This window comes from Chrysochloris asiatica, unplaced genomic scaffold (genome assembly GCF_000296735.1).
Source record: "Chrysochloris asiatica unplaced genomic scaffold, ChrAsi1.0 scaffold00074, whole genome shotgun sequence".
In the NCBI taxonomy this organism is placed as follows: domain Eukaryota; kingdom Metazoa; phylum Chordata; class Mammalia; order Afrosoricida; family Chrysochloridae; genus Chrysochloris; species Chrysochloris asiatica.
The window spans coordinates 13,883,603-13,901,904 of NW_006408592.1; the positions used below are offsets into that span (position 1 = coordinate 13,883,603).

At 39.4% G+C, this 18,302-nt stretch overlaps 1 protein-coding gene across 1 annotated transcript in view; it reads left to right on the forward strand.

Annotated features, from left to right (window-relative positions):
- The first annotated feature begins 524 nt into the window (after positions 1-524).
- Positions 525-18,302, forward strand: part of CLNS1A (chloride channel, nucleotide-sensitive, 1A) — a 22,498-nt gene continuing 4,720 nt past the window's right edge. Inside the window, exons 1-5 of the mRNA XM_006864994.1 lie at positions 525-664; positions 12,107-12,243; positions 14,374-14,475; positions 15,261-15,368; positions 16,461-16,634. Of these exons, the coding sequence (XP_006865056.1) occupies positions 525-664; positions 12,107-12,243; positions 14,374-14,475; positions 15,261-15,368; positions 16,461-16,634 (661 nt within the window). The remainder of the gene's footprint in view (positions 665-12,106; positions 12,244-14,373; positions 14,476-15,260; positions 15,369-16,460; positions 16,635-18,302) is intronic.

Sequence of the window (18,302 nt, forward strand, 5' to 3'; positions counted from 1 at the left end):
TCCAAGGTATCAGTAGTGTCAAGATCTAAATTGCTGTCTGGTGCACGGCTGAGTAACCAGTCCCAGGTAAAGCTGGACTATGCGAATAACCCTGAACTGAATATAAATAGACTTCTGACTTACAGAGACCTGTGGGCTCTGCTCTGTGTGTGCTCACACAAAGAACTCCATGTTTCAGCTCCATTTTCTTTTTTTGTATTAAAAGATAATACTCCTTGCGCTTCCTCTCTCTCATGGTTGCTGTGATGACCTTGAAATAAGAGGTGGGAAAACACTTCGTTTATTCCAAGCCTCGAACCTCAGAGATGGAGAGGGTGAGGAGGGTGTCATTTGACATAGAAAACAGCATCTTTGCAGGCCTCCAAGCGTTGTTCCTAGAACCGCTCGTCTCTATGGTCGCCGGCACTTTTTGGATTTCCAGTCAAGGCTAAGTTGTTCTACCGGGGTGATGGCCACAGCTTCCGGGGCGGGGCGCGGCGAGTTGAGTTTGCTGTCGCTTCAGCTTTTTCCTGTTCTGTATCTCGATGCTCTCTGGTGCGATGAGCTTCCTTAAAAGTTTCATTCCACCTGGCCTGGCTGAGGGTCTCCGACAGCAGCAGCCGGATACCGAAGCTGTGTTGAACGGAAAGGGCCTCGGCACCGGCACCCTTTACATCGCTGAGAGGTAAGGCGGTCCTTATTCCCTAGCGCTCGTCCCTTGCGCCCTGCCTCTTCTCTTCCGGGCGGCGGGGAGGAGCGGGAGAGAGACTGCAACCTCGGTGGCGACGGGGAGTGCAGTGCAGGGTCCTCATCGCCCCGGGGGATGCTTCTGCTGCAAGGAAGACCAGGGTATCCGTGCGCATCCTGCTCCAAAGCCTGCCTTTTCCTCTCGGGCGGATGGTGTTTTTACTCGCCTGTTTGCCGCAGGGTTGGCGCGTGCGCGGCTCCTTACTCACGGTCTCGTCTTAAGGTTATGAGTTTGGAGGCCCTAACTTATTGTCATCATCCCTATTTCCGGTGAACAAGTGCCCTGGGGGCGCTGTGAGACAAGCCCTGAATTACTAACAGCAAAGTCGTGAGTTCAAAATCACCAGCCACTCCGAAGGGAAAAGACGATGCTTTCTACTCCTGCAAAGAAAAAAAAACCTTGGAAACCCTATACAGAGTCGCTATGAATCGGAACCGACCTTGTTGGGACTTAACAACAATAACACGTGTGGGCAAGATATGTAAGTTCTAGCAGATTTTGTGTGTCTGATTAAAGAATTTAGATTTTCTTCTGTAGGTGTGAGTGGAGGGAGGAACTAGGGCCTGCTAATCATAGGGATCTGACTCACATTTCTGGCAATCTGGAGCACTTTGTGCTTTCATAGTTGACATGTCTTAAATATCGAATACTTGTTTATTTTGAACTTTGTTTTGTTTTAAGACAACCCCAAAGATGTGTCAGATTCGACCCCTGAGGAGTTTATTCTCTACTTGAGGATTAAGTCTGTGGGCAGTTAAATATTTCAGTTAGCACAGTGTGAGGACTATAAGAAGACAGTTCCTTTTTAATAGTCAAGTGAGTGGTACAGGTAGTACTGCGGGATGGGAAGGTTGCGAATAGAGAAAAATCGCTGTAGGAAGAGGGCAGGTTATTGAACAGGGACTCCTAATTTGGGCAAAATGAAGGCCGGCCCTCAAGGGGTCTGTGAGTGCCTGAAGTTACATGTAGACTTCGACTGCATTGTTTTCCTTATCTCTTAAGAAGAAGAAGACCAAAGGGATTTCTGATGGTGCTATAGGGTAAGCACTGGACTGCAAACCACAAGGTCGGCAGTTCAAACCCATCAGCTGTTCTTCAGACATCCTATACAGGGTCATTATGAGTCAGAACTGACTGGACAGCACTTAACAATAACAAAGGAGACCAAAAGACTTAAGAAGAAATTATCTATAAGGAAGGATGAATTGGAGAAAAAAGCAGAATAAGTATGCAAGGAGAATTAGGGAAATACCAACCAATAGGCAAAAATCTCAAAGTTTTAAGTACAAGTATATTTAGGGATGTTGTGATGTGCCATTGAGTCGCTTCTGACTCACAGTGACTTTGTACCCTGCGTAGGGTTTCTGAGGAGTGGCTGATGAATTTGAACTGCTGACCTTGAAGTTCAAACTGACCTTGCAGTCCAGTGTACTATTGTGTAGCGCCACACTAGGACTCCAATTTAGGGATAGTTGTTGGCTTGTTTGCGGTATGCAGACCCTCAGGAAACTAGCTATCTTGTTCCAGGTAGGACTAGGATTCTGCACACACATATATACACTTTTATTTAAAGGACTTCCTATAATTTTATCTGTTAAACATGTCCAGTCAAATCTTTTCCATCCTACTACTTGCCACTCTTGAATCCTTTTAAAAAAAGAGATGGAGGGGAAACAAGGTTAAGATGCTTGACTGTCTCATGAATATTGGTTTCCCTTGCCTACTATTGTAAAATAGACACTTGAGTGGGATAAAAAGGAATATCAGGAAACATGACTACAGAAAGCTTGTAAGCCCATCTTCACTCTATAACTTGTTGGAATACCTTAAAGGGGTTCTAGAACTTGCCCAGTAAAATAGGCTTACTGCAGAGCCTTTGTAGTGTATAAGACCTTAGGTGGAATCCAGAGTTTCATCCAGAGCCTTCTTAGGTGGAACATTCTCACTTGAAAGGACAAGCACACCAGCCTGTAACAGCTAGAGGAACAGAAGATACTTCTCAAAATAAAGATCAGCAGGAAAAATCCAAAAATCAAAAGTGACAGCCTGATGGGGTACTATAAGAACAAGCAAGTTGTTCACCGGGGAGCCATTGAGGCAAGCAATCAAGTCCCTTCAGAACACACCGCCTCCAAGACTGAAACTCAAAGAGAACACATGAGCAAGCATATAAGCTTCCTGGCAACCACATTGGTCTCCTGGTGAGTGGAAGAGGGGGAAAGGCAGCAATGAACTTGGGCCGAGTTTGACCATGTTCCGTAGACTCCTGTTGACCTGAAGAGAAGAGGAAGGGTTGGTTGGTCTGAAGTATGGTGAGCCCTGCAGACTCCTGAGCCCATGGACAAGGACATACCCACAGAGGGCTAGAGCTGAGAGTGAAGCATGCAGCTGATATGATGAAGTGAGGGGACATGCACAAGAACGCCCAAACTTGTAGATAGTACCCATTTGACCTACCTTTGATGGCTTGATGATCAGAATTCAACTAGAAGAATATTTAAAAAAAAACAATTCATAAAGGAAACAAGTGTAAATTGCTACAATTTGATGAACTTGACCTATACTTATGGATGTAGTAGCTCAAAATACCAACTGAGAGGAAAGGAGTCTTCTTATCAAGTATCAGTGCTATCTTCTCTGTATACAGGGTTGATAGGGAAAGGCAACTTAGACATTGGCTACCTAAAATGGGAGTCCTGGTGTGGCGCTGTGGGTAAATGTGTCAGACTGCAAAGCCAGCTGTTTGAACTGCAAGGTCAGTGGTTCAAGCATACCAGGTGCTCTTTGGAAACCCTATAGAGGGTCACTAAGGGTTGGATTCAGTTCAACGGCACTTAACAAAAACAACCTAAAATCCCCTATAAAGCGCTGTAAAGGCACTAAGTGAGTAGCTTACCATTTTTTAAGAAGGAGTTTAGTTTCAGAATGTGCTGGGGAAGGTAGAATCCCCACTGAGTAGTTCTCATCATGTCTGGGGGGTGGGGTCTGGTGAAAAGATATGGGGATAATATTCTTTTTTTTATGTTTTTATTGTGAATTGAGTGATACTTTACATGGAGGAACATCAGTTTTATACTCATTGTTTCATTGCAGTGATTACAATCTCTATGCATCATCATTCAGCAGTATTTGCTTTTACTCCCTCTAGTGTGTTTTTTTTTTTTTTTTTTGTGGGGGGAGGGGGGATGTACACAAAAACACTCAGGAATATATCATTGTTTAAACAACCAAAAGGCATATTCTGCAAGCCTGCCTTTTGGCCACTAGCACCTGGCCACCAACATGCAGCCTTTTGTCTTTCCATGAGTCTAGAGTGCTCAGCTGCTCCATTTCTCCTTGTCCTCATCTTTGTTTCCAACTCTGGTGTTGCTGCTTTTGTGGATAGGGTCCCACATTCTCCTCATGCTCTTCTCTCTTGATGGTCCTAGGGTCCTCTGTTCCTGGACTGCAAGATTAACTATTCCCCATTTTTTGTTACAAAACTTCTACCTTTATAGTTTGGGGATAAGATTCTTGTGAATCAATAGTGAGTAATTGTTACCATGACTAATTGCGACTGTCAGAGCTGTAAAGAACTTATTCTGTAGCAAAAAGGGGGAGTAGTTAATCTTACAGGTCAGGAACAGAGGACCATTAAGGGAGAAGAACATGAGCGGAATGTGGGACTCTTACCCAGAGAAGCAGCGACACAGAGAGGGAGACAGAGATGAGGGTATGGAGAAATAGAGCATCTCAGGACTCTAGACTTACGGAAAGAGAAAGGCTGTATGCTGGCGGCCAGGTGCTGGTCGCCAGGAGGCAGACTTGCAGAATGTGCCCTTTGATTGCTTAAATGATTATACATTTCTGAGTGTTTTTGTGTACATTCAAGAAAAAAACAAAACAGAGGAAATAGAAGCAAATACTGTTGAATGATGATGCACGGAGATGATTGTAATCATTGCAGTGAGACGATGAGTGTAAAACTAATGTTCTTCCATGTCCCATGTAAACTATCACTCAATTCACAATAAAAACTTTAAAAAGAGAGAGATGGAAATCCTAGTTACTTAGGCCATCTTTGTTAATTTAGACCTGACCATTACCATAAAAGTGGGTCTACTCTGTGCAAGGTACCTCTTTCCCTCATTTTTACAAGGTGGTATTTAAATAGAAAACTATGTTTATCTTTCTTCTCCCTTCTGATAATTTGTTAAGAGATGTGGATTTTGTTTCTGTGCTTTCAGACTCAACTAGGCTCACACTTCTTTTCATCCCTTTTTTGATGCTTAAATTTCTAATTCCGCTGTGTTCTTGGCCTAAAAAAGTTGAAGCCCCTTCATATTTCCATATATTTCAAGCCCTTCTCCCTCTGTCCCTAGCCCCCTATCTCTGTAGCTCCCTTTATCAGTCTTTTTCATTGGTTTAGCCTTTCTCTCTCTGACCATTAGATGTTAGAGTGTTTTCAACTCACAGTAAAGGCCAAAGGCCAGACCTCACAATGGCCAGACCTTCCAAGACCCTACCTGATCTTACTGTCTCCCCCAACCTTTCTGATCTCATCTACTACTTTCTCCTCCATTTACTCTGGTCTAGACAAATTGGTTTCCTTCTTATTCCTCCAAAGTTGCTATGCATGCTCCCATGTTGGTGCTTTTACACTTACTACCTGTTTGCAAAATTGCCCCTTATGTCCACATAACTTGTTTATAGATGTCTTTCAGATCTCTGCTCAGAACCCAGTGTATCGGTGAAGTGTTTCCTTTATCACCCTGTATAAGTTAACTCCCATTCCCATCCCTAAGAGCTCTTTATCTCACTTACCCTACTTTATTTTTCCCCATGTGAAGTTGTTAAGTGCTATCGAGTTGGTTCTGACTCATAGTGACTCTGTATGGGGTTTCCGAGGAGCAGCTGGTGGGTTGAATTGCTGACCTTGTGGTGGTCCTCAGTTCAGTGCTGATCCTCCAGCACCACACCAGGAGTCCTTAGTATTTGTCATTATCAGGCATATTACATACAAGTATTCTTTACTGTCACAATCTGTTGGGGTCTTGAACAGTTTTCTGAAAAATATTTCCTCCCTATAAATTCACATCAAAAAATAGCTCAGAAACGAGAAAATTTGTTAGAACTGCCTGAAATTTTTCTGAAAATATTTTCTAAATTGTCTCAGTAAAGAATTTTTAGCAAAGCAGGTTGATTTATTGTAATTTTCTGGCAATTCATTTTCTACATGAGTTTTTAAAATCTAAACTACCCATGTCTAATAGGCATGTCCAAGTATAGCATGGTCAGAACAATTTCTGTTTTTCTCTCTATAACTTCGTTCTTTGTCATTGTTTGCTATCCAGTTGTTCAGATCAGAAACTTTAGAGTCATTTTTCGTTTCTTTCACACTCACATAGCTAGACAATCCACAGAAAATCTTGTTGTCCCTGTCAAATAGCCAGAATTTGATGCTTCTTACTTTTCATCTCTGGAGAGGTGAAAAAGGTAAATATGCTTTCATAAAACTCCCAGGTCAGAGAAAGCATTCTTTTTTTGGGATCTGTGTCTAGAATTCAGGGTATCCATGAATTTAGGTGAGGAAAAAATTGCATCTTTATTTTTGGTAACCTGTAACCAGTAACCTGGTATGGCACTTGTAGGATAAGCCCTGGACTGTGATTCACAGGTAGATTATAACCTACTAGCCACTATCTTTGGAAACCCTATGTAGAATCACAACTGACTTGATGGCACTTAACAACAACAACCAGTAACCAGTGTAATATTTCTTTCCATTATAAATGTAGGCAATGAAACACAATAGTATTAGCATTATCTGTGACTTTGTCAGTTGTAGAAAGCGCAATTTTATTCATAATGAAATTTAAGTTGTTGTGGAGACGTCAAAATACTGCTTATGTTTGTCATTACTTTGAAAGTGTATTATTAGCCCTGATGTTAAATGTTGTCAGTTAATGCAATACTAAAAAGCACACTTATAACTTCAAAGCACTTTTCTTGTTATAGAGATATTTTTATAATGGTATTTAAATACAATTAGTTTCCTTTGTAAGTCTGTGTATTTTATGAATTTAAAACAAATTGTTCTAAGGAGGGATCCATGGAGCCCTGGTGTGATGCTGTGGGTTAATTTGCTGGGCTGCAAAGTCAATTTGAACCGCAAGGTCAGCAGTTCAAGCTCAGCATTTGCTCCTGGGAAAACCTATTCAGGGTTGCTGTTGGCCACAACCAACTCAACGGCACTTAACAACAGCAGCAACAACAAGGAGGGATCCATAGGCTTTGTGAGACTGCCAAAGAGTCCGTCTGTATTAGTTTTCTGTTGCTGCTGTAACAAACTGCTTCAAATGTAGCTCAGAACAATACAAATTTATCTCACAGTTTGTGGATCAGAAGTCTGGCATGACAAGGCTGGATCCTCTGCATAGGATTCCACGTGCCCAAAGTCAGGATATCCGGATGCTTGTTGTTGTTTCATTCTATTGTGCAGAGGGTCACTATGAGTCAAATTCGACTTGTTGGCACTTAACAATAACATCTCTATACATCTGTAAAGTGTTAAAGAGCAAAGATGTCATTTTGAGGAGTAAGGTGGGCCTGACTCAAGCCAAGGTATTTTCATTCATCTCCTGTGCATGGGAAAATTGGGCAATGATTAAGGAAGTTCATAAAAGAACTGCTGATGCATTTGAATTATGGTGTTGGAGAAGAATATTCAAAGTACCGTGGACTCCCAGAAGAACAAACAAATCTGTCTTAGAAGAAGTACTACCAGAATGCTCCTTAGAAGCCAGGATGGTGAGGCTTCATTTCTCGTACTTTGGACATATAGTCAGGAGGGAACCAGACCCCAATGAATTGACAGTGGTAGCAACAGTGGGTTCAAACATAACAATAACTGTGAGACTGGCGGCCCAGGACCCAGCAGCATGCGTAGTTCTGCTGTGGATAGTTACAGTGAATCAGAACCGACTCGACGGTACCTAACAGTAGCTCTCTCTATACTCCTTTTCCTGAACTCCTTACTTTGGGAAAGTTTTATACTTTTTTTCCATTTCTAGATTTTTAGATCTAAAGAAAATGTGCAAGTGTTGTTAATTAATACTCATAAATTCTTCCCAGTGAGTTTCGTGGAAAAATTGCATTATCTTTTCATTGATTTTGAAACTCCCTTGTGCATGATTTGTGTGTGTTTGTGTGTGGATATAGCAATTTTTGAGTCTGGAGGAAGAATGCAGAAATAGTGGTCATAGACATTAAAGTTTAGGAGGGCAAGAGCTATGTTTATAAGCCTAGATTATTGCCCTTAGACTTTGGGGAATTTTTTTAAAAGATTTTAAGCAAAGAACAGAGTCAGATTTGGTTTTAAGTAGATAATTTCTAAGATGTATATTGAGTGAAATAGAACTCTCAGCTTATTTCAGAGCTTCGATTTCATAGGAAGTTGACTTTTGTATCCAAATAAGGGAATTGTTGTTAAAGTGCCATCGAGTCGATGCCGACCCATAGTTACCCTGTATAAGGTTTCCAAGGAGCGACTGGTGAGCTTGAACAGCTGACCTTGCGATTCAAACGATTTTGCAGTCTGGTGCATTAGCCCACAGCACCACACCAGGACTCCAAATAAAGGAATGTTGTTGTTGTTGTTAAGTTCCTTCGAGTCGGTTCCCACTCTTAGCGACCCTGTACAGGGTTTCCGAGGGTGTAAATCTTTACGGGAGTAGAAAGTCTCATGTTCTCCTGCGGAGCGGCTGGTAGTTTCGAATTGTTATTGTTGTTGTTGTTGTTGTTAAGTGCCGTCGAGTCGGTTCCGACCCATAGCGACCCTGTACAGGGTTTCCGAGGGTGTAAGTCCTTACGGGAATAGACATGAATAATTCAAAAAGGCAAATTAAAGTAGTTATGATTTAGAAGTAATGCTTTTTTTTGTACCTCATTCCAAAATTAATTTTAAAACAAATAATTAAGTCATCCCAAATGTAAAACCTAGAGTATTTTTCACTCCACAAAAGAAATGATTGATTATACTTATGCAAAAGCATTAGAGTTTAGCAGAACGTTTCTCTAAATGTTTATTGACTTTCTAAATTTTTTTTTTTCCCTTTTGTGACTCATAGTTTCTTTGGAACCGGGCATGGTTAATTAGATATTTTTGTTTTGGAGGACTTCTGGTGTCCTGGTGTGGCACTGTGAGTTAACGTGCTAGACTGCAAAGTTAGTTTGAACTGCAAGGTTGGTGGTTCAAACCCATCAGTTGCTCTTCAGAAACCCTACACAGGGTTGCTATGGGTCGGAACCGATTCGAAGGCACTTAACAACAACTATAACAAAAGCTATATTATATATTAGATCTTAATTGATTACAGTTAGACTTGCCTTAAAGTGTGAAATTTCCTTCTGTAGAGTGCATAATCCGGTCTCATGTTTAGGAGATTATTACATCTCCATAGGAAATGAGTTGAGATAGTTTTTGTGTTCTGTCAGCAATAAGGAACTACAAATCACTTACTATGCTTTTAACGTAAAGGCTGTAATTTGATGGACACTGATTTATTTGATGTTTAGATTTCAGATTTTTCATTTCTGAGTTGAATCATTTAAGGTTTTGTGGTACTGGATAATTTGGAATTAAACTTGACATCCAAATTAAAATTGACTATTCCTTTCTGAATTGTGATAATTCCAGAGGATATTTTAGGAAAAGACTATTTATTTGTCTATAGCAATATGTTGTTGTTGTGAAGTGCCGTCAAGTTGGTTCCGACCCATAGCGACCCTGTATAGGGTTTCCAAGGAGCAGCTGGTGAGCTTGAACTGCTGACCTTGTAGTTCAAACGGCTTTGCAATCTGGCACATTAACCCACAGTACCACACCAGGACTCCCTATAGCAATATAGTAGTGAGGAATTTACTTGCTGTGTTTCTGCCACTTGAACACTATTTCAGCTGCATATGAAGAGCAAAGCCGTACACAGGAAAGGTGCATACAATACACAATATAATTACAGTAATAAAGTCTTGTTTTTTTGGAACCAGTGAGGATGAGTAAATCTAGGAAATTATTTCTATAGCTTTAATCACAAAACTCTCTCTAAGGTTTATCAGGTTTATCGTTTTCCCTTTTAATAAGCATTTTGAATGAAAATCTTTCCAAATGACAATGCTTATTTTCTTGCCTTTGCTATTTGCATAGTTGTACAACCATGATCTAGTTTTGCAAGTGCTTTTAATAGTGCTTTTTTGTAATGGAGGGGTCATGTGTTAGTCACTTTTATTTTGCTGTAAGGCATTGATTTCCTCCTGGGGAACAAGGTGTAAAATTGAACCTCCCCTAACACTGAATGGGTCCTGGTGTGGCACTGTGGGTTAATGCATCAGATTGCAAAGCCATTTGAACTACAAGGTCGGTGGTTCAAGCTCACTAGCTGTTCCTTGGAAACCCTATACAGGGTTACTATGGGTCGGAATCGACTCAATGGCACTTGACAGCAACAACAACACTGAATGGGAGTCTTGGTGTGGCACTATAGGATAAGCATTGGACTGCACTATAGGGTAAGCACCAGACTGCAAAGCCATTTGAACTGCAAGGTCGGTGGTTCACACCTATCAGCTACTTCTTGGAAACCCTATACAGGGTTGCTGTGAGTTGGAACCGACTCGATGGCACTTAACAACAATACTGAATGAGTCCTGGTACAGTGCTATAGGATAAAGCACTTGACATCAAGGTCAGTTTGAACCACAGGGTTGGCGGTTCAAACTCATAAGCCCCTTCTTGGAAACCCTATAAAGGTTTCCATCATCATAGTGAAACATATTCTTCACCCTAAAAAGAAACCCTGAACCCATTAGCATCACTCCCTGTCCCCTCCCCTCAATTCCTCCAATTCTGTTTGTTATTGTTAGCTACCATTGAATCAACCCTAATCAGACTGCTGTGACCAGTAATGTTTTTATTGACTGGTTTTCAGAAGAGATCACTAGACCTTTCTTCCTTGTTTGTCTTAGTCTGCGGAAACCTCTTCAGCACCATGGCCACACAAAAGCTTCCACTGGTAAGCAGATGATGGCTGAGCACCAGCATTAGGTACATTGTCCAGGAATCATACCTACTTCTCCTGTGTAGAAGGCGAGAATGCTACCACTGGACTACCACATTCCCCCATCCCTCTAGCCCTAGGCAACCACTATATTGCAGTAACTTTCACTGTGTTAACAGTATATTTTTCTGTGTCGCCCTCAGTATTCTTTGCTTAGTTTTCTTCTGCTAAGTGGTGTAGTTCAGATGAGTGAAGTATTACTAAAAAGTTAGTTCTACTGTGAACTCAACATACTGATCTTGTTGATATGTTTCCTTTGTTAGACCAATAAAATATTTGCATTTGACCATATTTGAGGGAGAACTAGATCTTGCTCATCTCTGGCTTGCTCTTAAGATGCAGAATAAATGAAAAGCTTCATAAAGTCTGTATTTCAAGGTAATAATTCTTTTCTAATTTATAATGAATGTAATTAACAGTCATTCATGTGTATGTAATGTAGGATAGTGGAGAATTGGAAACACTATACAAGGTTGCTATGGGTTGGAATCGACTCGACGGCACATAACAAGTATATATACTACCAGCTCTTCCTCAGGAGCAAGATGAGGCTTTCTGCTTCCATAAAGATTTACAGCCTCAGAAACCTTGTACAGGATCACTGTGAGTTGGAACCGACTCCATGGCACATGACAACAACAAGAAGTATTTGTTGGAGTCTTAGTGTGGCGCTGTGGGCTAATGCGTCAGACTGCAAAGTTGTTTGAACTGCAAGGTCAGTGGTTCAAGCTCACCAGCTGCTCCTTGGAAACCCTATACAGGGTTGCTATGGGTCAGAATCGACTTGACGGTACTAAGACAACAACGGAGTATGTACTGCATTTTTATCTGCTGAGCACTATGCTGTCAGGGTTCATATCAATTTAATTACCATAGAGTTAAATGGTATATTATTGAGCATAAGTGCAATTTAGAGAAAGAAAAGATCATTATAGGCTGCAGTAGCTGGAGGGAGGGCTTATGGAGGATCAGAGACTTAAGCATCAAGAGGATTTGTTGAAGACATCCCAAATAAGAATACGTATAAAAGTCATAGAAACATACATGTGACTTAGAGGAAAATTGCATATTAAGTCTATTTGAATTTATGAAAAAGATCATATCAAAGTGTTTCTTAAAGAAAATTCCATTCCTACTGCTGAATTTTCTTATTTTAGAAATACGTCTGAGCAGTAACTTTGATTTATTCATATATAAAAGTATTGAAACTGAACTTGGGCTTCGTAAACCTTGGACTATTAAATTAGAATGTCATTTCTTAAAATAATCTACACATGTTTTTCAGCCGCCTGTCGTGGTTAGATGGCTCTGGATTAGGATTCTCACTGGAATACCCTAGCATTAGTTTACATGCTGTGTCCAGGGACCTAAATGCTTATCCACGAGAACATTTATATGTTATGGTGAATGCCAAATTTGGAGGTATGTATGCTATAATTTAATCTTGAACTTTTTTTGGATACAAATTATATTCTTAAAAGCGGACTTTGAAAAGAATTGATGTAGTATTCAAGCCATTGTCCCACTTTGGATAATTTATAACTTGAAGTTCTTATAATGGTTATTTGCTTTGTGTATCTGACTTTTATTTGTCATATATTTATACTTTGAATTCTTCAGTTATTATGGTTTTGTATTTTTAAATTTTTCTCATAAGATTATCTTTGTAAATAAATTTCCATTTGGCATTCTTAGAGAGATCAGTATACTTTTTACTTTATAGAGTTTAAAATAGAACCTTTCTTTGTTTTGCTTTATTATGTTATCTTCAATGGGGGATGACTTTCCCCTTTGGGGACACTTGACAGTGACATTTTTCATTGTCATGGCTACAGTGGTGCTGAGACTGGCATCACTGTATTAGAGTACTAGAGGCCAGGGACGCTACTGAACATCCTACACTGACAGAACAGCTTCTCCTCCACGCCTAATACAAAGACTTTTAGTAGTGCCAAGGCGGAGAAACCTTGGATTACAGTATTCTCAAATTTTTCTGTTGAAGATACTGCAAAGATTTGTAAGAGTCTACTTTAAAAATCCTTCGCTCCCCTAACTAAGACTGTCAAACATGAGTTGTAAGTTGCAATGACAAAAAGTTAGGCATAAAGTAAAAACTTAATGATATTTGTAAGTGGAACTAAAAGTAGATACTTGTATTGTTTAATGTGTTCATCTTTTACAGAAATGTATCATTTTGGGGCCGAAAGGACATTGTCATACTTTGAATCAACTCCAACTTTAACACTTGTTGTTATTAGCTGCTGTTGATTTGGTTCTGACTCATAGTGACCCTTTGCACAACAGAATGAAACACTGCCGGGTCCTGCACCAGCCTCACAATCACTGTTAAGCTTTAGCCCATTGCTCCTGCCACTGTGCCAGTCCATCTCGTTGAGGGTCTTCTTCTTTTTGCTGATCCTTTGCTTTACCAAGTATGATGCCCTTCTCCATTGATGGTCCCTCCTGATAACCTGTCTGAATTATGAGAGATGAAGTTTCACCATCCTGGCTTCTATGAAGCATTCTGATTTACTTCTCCCAACACAGATTTGTTTGTTCTTCTGGCAGCCCATGATACTTTTAATATTCTCCAACACCATAACTCAAAGGCATCAATTCTTCTGCGGTCTTCCTTATTCACTGTCCAGCTTTTGCATGCATATGAGGTTATTGAAAACACCATGGCTTGAGTCAGGCGCACCTTAGTCCTCAAACTGACATCTTTGCTCTTCAACACTTTAAAAAGGTCTTGTGCAGCAGATTTGCTTAATGCAGTACATAGTTTTGTTATTTTACTTGTTTACAGAATGCATGTTTATTTTTCATAATTTAACAATTAATGACATTAAAAACCAGATAGAAAAAGTCTTGTTTTAACAGGAGCCCTGTTGGTACAGTGGGTTAAGCACTAATCTGTTAACTGAAAGATTAGTGATTTAATCCACCAGCTTCTGTGCAGAAGAAAGATGTGACAGTATGCTTCTGTAAAGAAGTATAGCCTTGGAAACCCTATGAGCCAGTCCTAGTCTGTCCTGTCTGTCAATGGAGACTTGTCTGTTCCTATGATGTTAAACAGTTTTCAGCAGAGCTTCTAGACTTAGATGGATTACGAAGAAAGGGTTGATGATCTGTTTCTAAAAATCAGCCAATGAAAACCTTATGAGTCACAACAATGGTTTACAAACTGCTGCTGAACCCTTTGTATTAAAGTGAAAGGTAATACCTTTGTATTTTGGGGAAAGGTTAAAGAGACAGATAGATGTGAGAGCCCTATTTGGACTTATGGCCCTGAAAGGATTTTGAAAAGCTTAGGACTCAGTGAAGCAGTGTGAATAGACAAGAGACTATCCAGAATGTCTTTTAGCTCTAAAATTACCATGTTCTTCTAATTAGAAGTCAATTTAAAATATTTTAGAGAAATATTTAATGTTTGATAACTGGTAATATTTAAATATATGCATAGGCGTTCCTTAGGAAATATTCTTAGGCTTGCTTTTTAAAAAATGGGTCAAATAAATGGCATCATTAAAATGATTTTTATTCCCATTGTAGAAGAATCAAAAGAATCTGTTGCTGATGAAGAAGAGGAAGACAGTGATGATGATGTTGAACCTATTGCTGAATTTAGATTTGTGCCTAGTGATAAATCAGCATGTAAGTGTTCTATATATACTTTTTTCCCCTTTAGATACTAAGTGGTCTCCCCAGCGGCTTATGTGTTCACTCACACACACACACATACACACACACACTTACCTTTATTTCCATTTTCATGCTTCTGTAATATCATTGGGTTGGTGAATCTAGTGAAAATAAAGCAAATGCCATGTTTTCTCTCATACTTTGAAGAATGGAGGACTTTGATTATTTTCACTGACTTGGTCCTATGTGCTGTGAATCTCATGAGGTGGATGGTAGAGGAATTATCCCAAAGTGGAAGATACCAGGATAATGGTAGAGGGTCCTGTCTGCTCAGAGAGGCTTCACCCTACTAGGAACAATCTGACCAGGATGCTGACTGTTTTCCTTAGAAATTTCAGCCAGCCTTGAAACAATCTCAGTAATATCTTGAATTGAGATTGAGTGTTGTTACTTATCCATTGCCATCAAGTACTTCAGAGATCAATCCTACCTGGAATTGAGCAGGTTATATAAATGCTGTGTGTGGCACTGTGGGTTAATGCGCTGGACTGCAGAGTCAGTTTGAACCACAAGGTCGGCAGTTGAAGCTCACCAGCAGCTCCTCAGAAACCTTATGCAAGGTCAGTATGGGTCAGAACCGACTCAACAGCACTTAACAACAACAGAATAAATACTGTGACTCTAGGCATTCCTCATGTCTACCCATTGAGTGTATTTGCACTGATGATTATTTCATTAAATATTTATTGTACATTGACCAGAGAAAACAGTAGTTACAATTTCATTTCCTTGCTCAGTGGAAGCATTGTTCACTGCAATGTGTGAATGCCAGGCTTTGCATCCAGATCCTGAGGATGAAGATTCAGATGATTATGACGGAGAAGAGTATGATGTGGAAGCACATGGTTAGTGAAATGTGTTTAAGTGTTTTTATTTTTAAAGTGTTTTACTTTAAGCATCCATTTTTACTAGGCATAGGAGACTATAGTTCTTTATATACCTATTGAGTACCCAGTATAATTTGCTTATTATATCTAAACCTTTTGGAACAGACAAATTGGAAGCATTTTAGGATTTTATAAGTTTAGAGTTCAACAGTTGAGATCATTAGGGAGAGAATATGGATAGAAACAAGTGCTAGGAAAGAAAATGGTAAAGAGGAAAATGGGCTGTCAGGAGGGCCTGTAAAGAGAATGCAGCCCCAAGCCCTCTCTCAATTCCTGTAGAGCCTGTGTCATCTAATCTTTATTTATCATAGTCCTTCAAATAGTTCATTGCTAACGTCATTTCTTTTTTTCAGAACCATAGTTGATTTACTCTTAATATTTGCTCTTGCCTTCCCAGACCAGAATACATTTGCTAGTCAGGGACAGTCTTCTAGCTTGAGATACTGGCTTTTCTTTTTCCTTTTCCCCACTGGTATTATACACACTGATCTGGGGATCTACAGCCCACTTTCTAGCTTGAGACACACTCACTTCTGGACCTTTCCTTCACGTATCTAAATATATCTCCTCCTTTTTGCTGAGCTTTTTAAGGTGATTTTTTTTTTTTTTAATCCTTTTTATATTTTCCAGAATTTTTGGTTTTCTGAAAGGAGCATGTACTTTAATCAGAAAAAATAACCTTCAATGCAAATTGGTATCAAATTAATTTGTGTTCACCTGTAAAATTCCCACCATGGGATAATATAGGACCTTACTGACCTCAGAGACACCCTCTTTTCCTTCTAATTTCTGGACATATTCTGTGGGACTTACTGTTTAGTGGCTCATTATGTCTTGGAACCCCGTCTCATCCTGGCGGGTAGGGCAGATTCTTTGCTTCTTTATCTTCAACAAATGGCCTGAATAAGTGTGTTAAATGAATGTTGATGAGTATTACCATGGAAGCATATTTTCACTGTATGTTATACACTGAGAAAATTCACTATTGATTATCCTTTGTTCTTTTCTAATTGTTCTATAAACATTTAATTTTTTTTTTAATATGTTTAGAACAAGGACAGGGAGACATTCCTACATTTTATACCTATGAAGAAGGATTATCTCATTTAACAGCAGAAGGACAAGCCACATTGGAGAGATTAGAAGGAATGCTTTCCCAGTCTGTGAGCAGCCAGTATAATATGGCTGGGGTGCGGACAGAAGACTCAATAAGAGATTTTGAAGGTAAGTGTTCTCTTTTCTATTGTAAACAGTCAGATGGGCACTTGACAGATAACAGAAAAGTTATGGAAAGACATATAGGATATTACTTGTTGTTGTTAAGTATTGTGGAGTCGGTTCCGACCCATAGCGACCCTGCACAGGGTTTCTGAGGCTGTAAATCTTTACGGGAGCAGAACGCCTCATCTTTCTCCCACGGAACCGTTGGTAGTTTAGAACTGCTGACCTTGAGGTTTGCAGCCCGATTCGTAACCACTACGCTACCAGAGCTCCTTTATATGGACGTTACATTGTTAATAAGTTGTGAGAAGATTAAATTACTTAATATGCATACAATATGGTAGATACTATTGTAAGCACTTCTTGCATCTTAGATGTATTATATATATGTAAGTATTTTTATGTTGTTACAGTCTTAACATTTCTAATTTTAGTGAGTTCAGAATGCTCTGCAAAAAGGCTACCATGGTTTCACTCTTGTGGATGTATTTAACTTACATAATATTGCAATCAAATTTAAAAAAATTTTATTGCATTTCAGGTAAAAGTTTATACAGCAAATTAAGTTCCCATTTAACAATTTTTATGCAAATTGTCCATTACATTTATTATAATTCTCATAGTGTGTCAGCGTTCTTATTTCCATTTGTTTCCCTTTGTCTAATTTTGCTTCCCCTCTTTGCCTTCTCATCTTTGCTTTTGAGTACGTTTTGTCCATTTGGTCTCACATAGATGAATGTTTAAGGGAACACATTACTCACTGATGTTAAAAGCCAATCTATTGCTTAGCTGAAAGGCGACATCCAGAAATAGCTTCATTTGTAAGTTCAAAGAGTATTTTATAGCAATAGTGTTAGGAATTCCTCTAGTCTCTATAGGTCTGGCTTTTAAATTTTTTGAGTTTTAGTCTACATTTTTCTTCCATTTTATTCAGGACCTTTTTGCCCCTGATCAAAATGGTTGATAGAGATAGCCAACCACCATCTAGTTCTATTCTCAAGTTTAGAGGCTGTGGTTCATGTGGGTATTTGTCCTGTGGACTCGTTTCTTCTTTTTATCTTTGATTTCCTTCAATCTCTTATTCCAGATGCATAGAGACTAGTAGTTGTATCTTAGATGGCTGTGTAATCAGAATCTTTATGAATGCATGTTGACTTGAGGGTCTTGAAGTCCTGGGAGATTGTAATTTGGAGAAGTTTGATCTTTGGATCATACTGTTTTTCTTATGTTTATCCTCCATCTTGAGCCCTGGCTAGTGAGCATTTAAGGAACTCTGGTAGTGTAGTGGTTACAAATCAAGCTGCTAACCTCAGGGTCAGCAGTTTCAAACTACCAGCTGTTACACAGGAGAAAGATGAGGATTAGGATTTCTGCTCCTGTTAAGATTTACAGCCTCGGAAACCCTGTACAATGTCACTATGAGTCAGAACTAAATCCATGGCACATAACAACAACAGTGAGCATCTAACGTAAGCTTCAGGTTGAGATAACACAGATGATTTATGATCCTCTATCCAAATAAAGAATTCAAGTCACCTTTTTAGAATGATGGGCTGGAGATATTACACTGTCTTTCATGAAAGACGTTTTGAGTTTTTAATTGTAAAATTCCTTTAAATATGCTTTATAGCAAAGAGTTTAAAGTCACAAATACTTTTTTTTTTTTTTTTT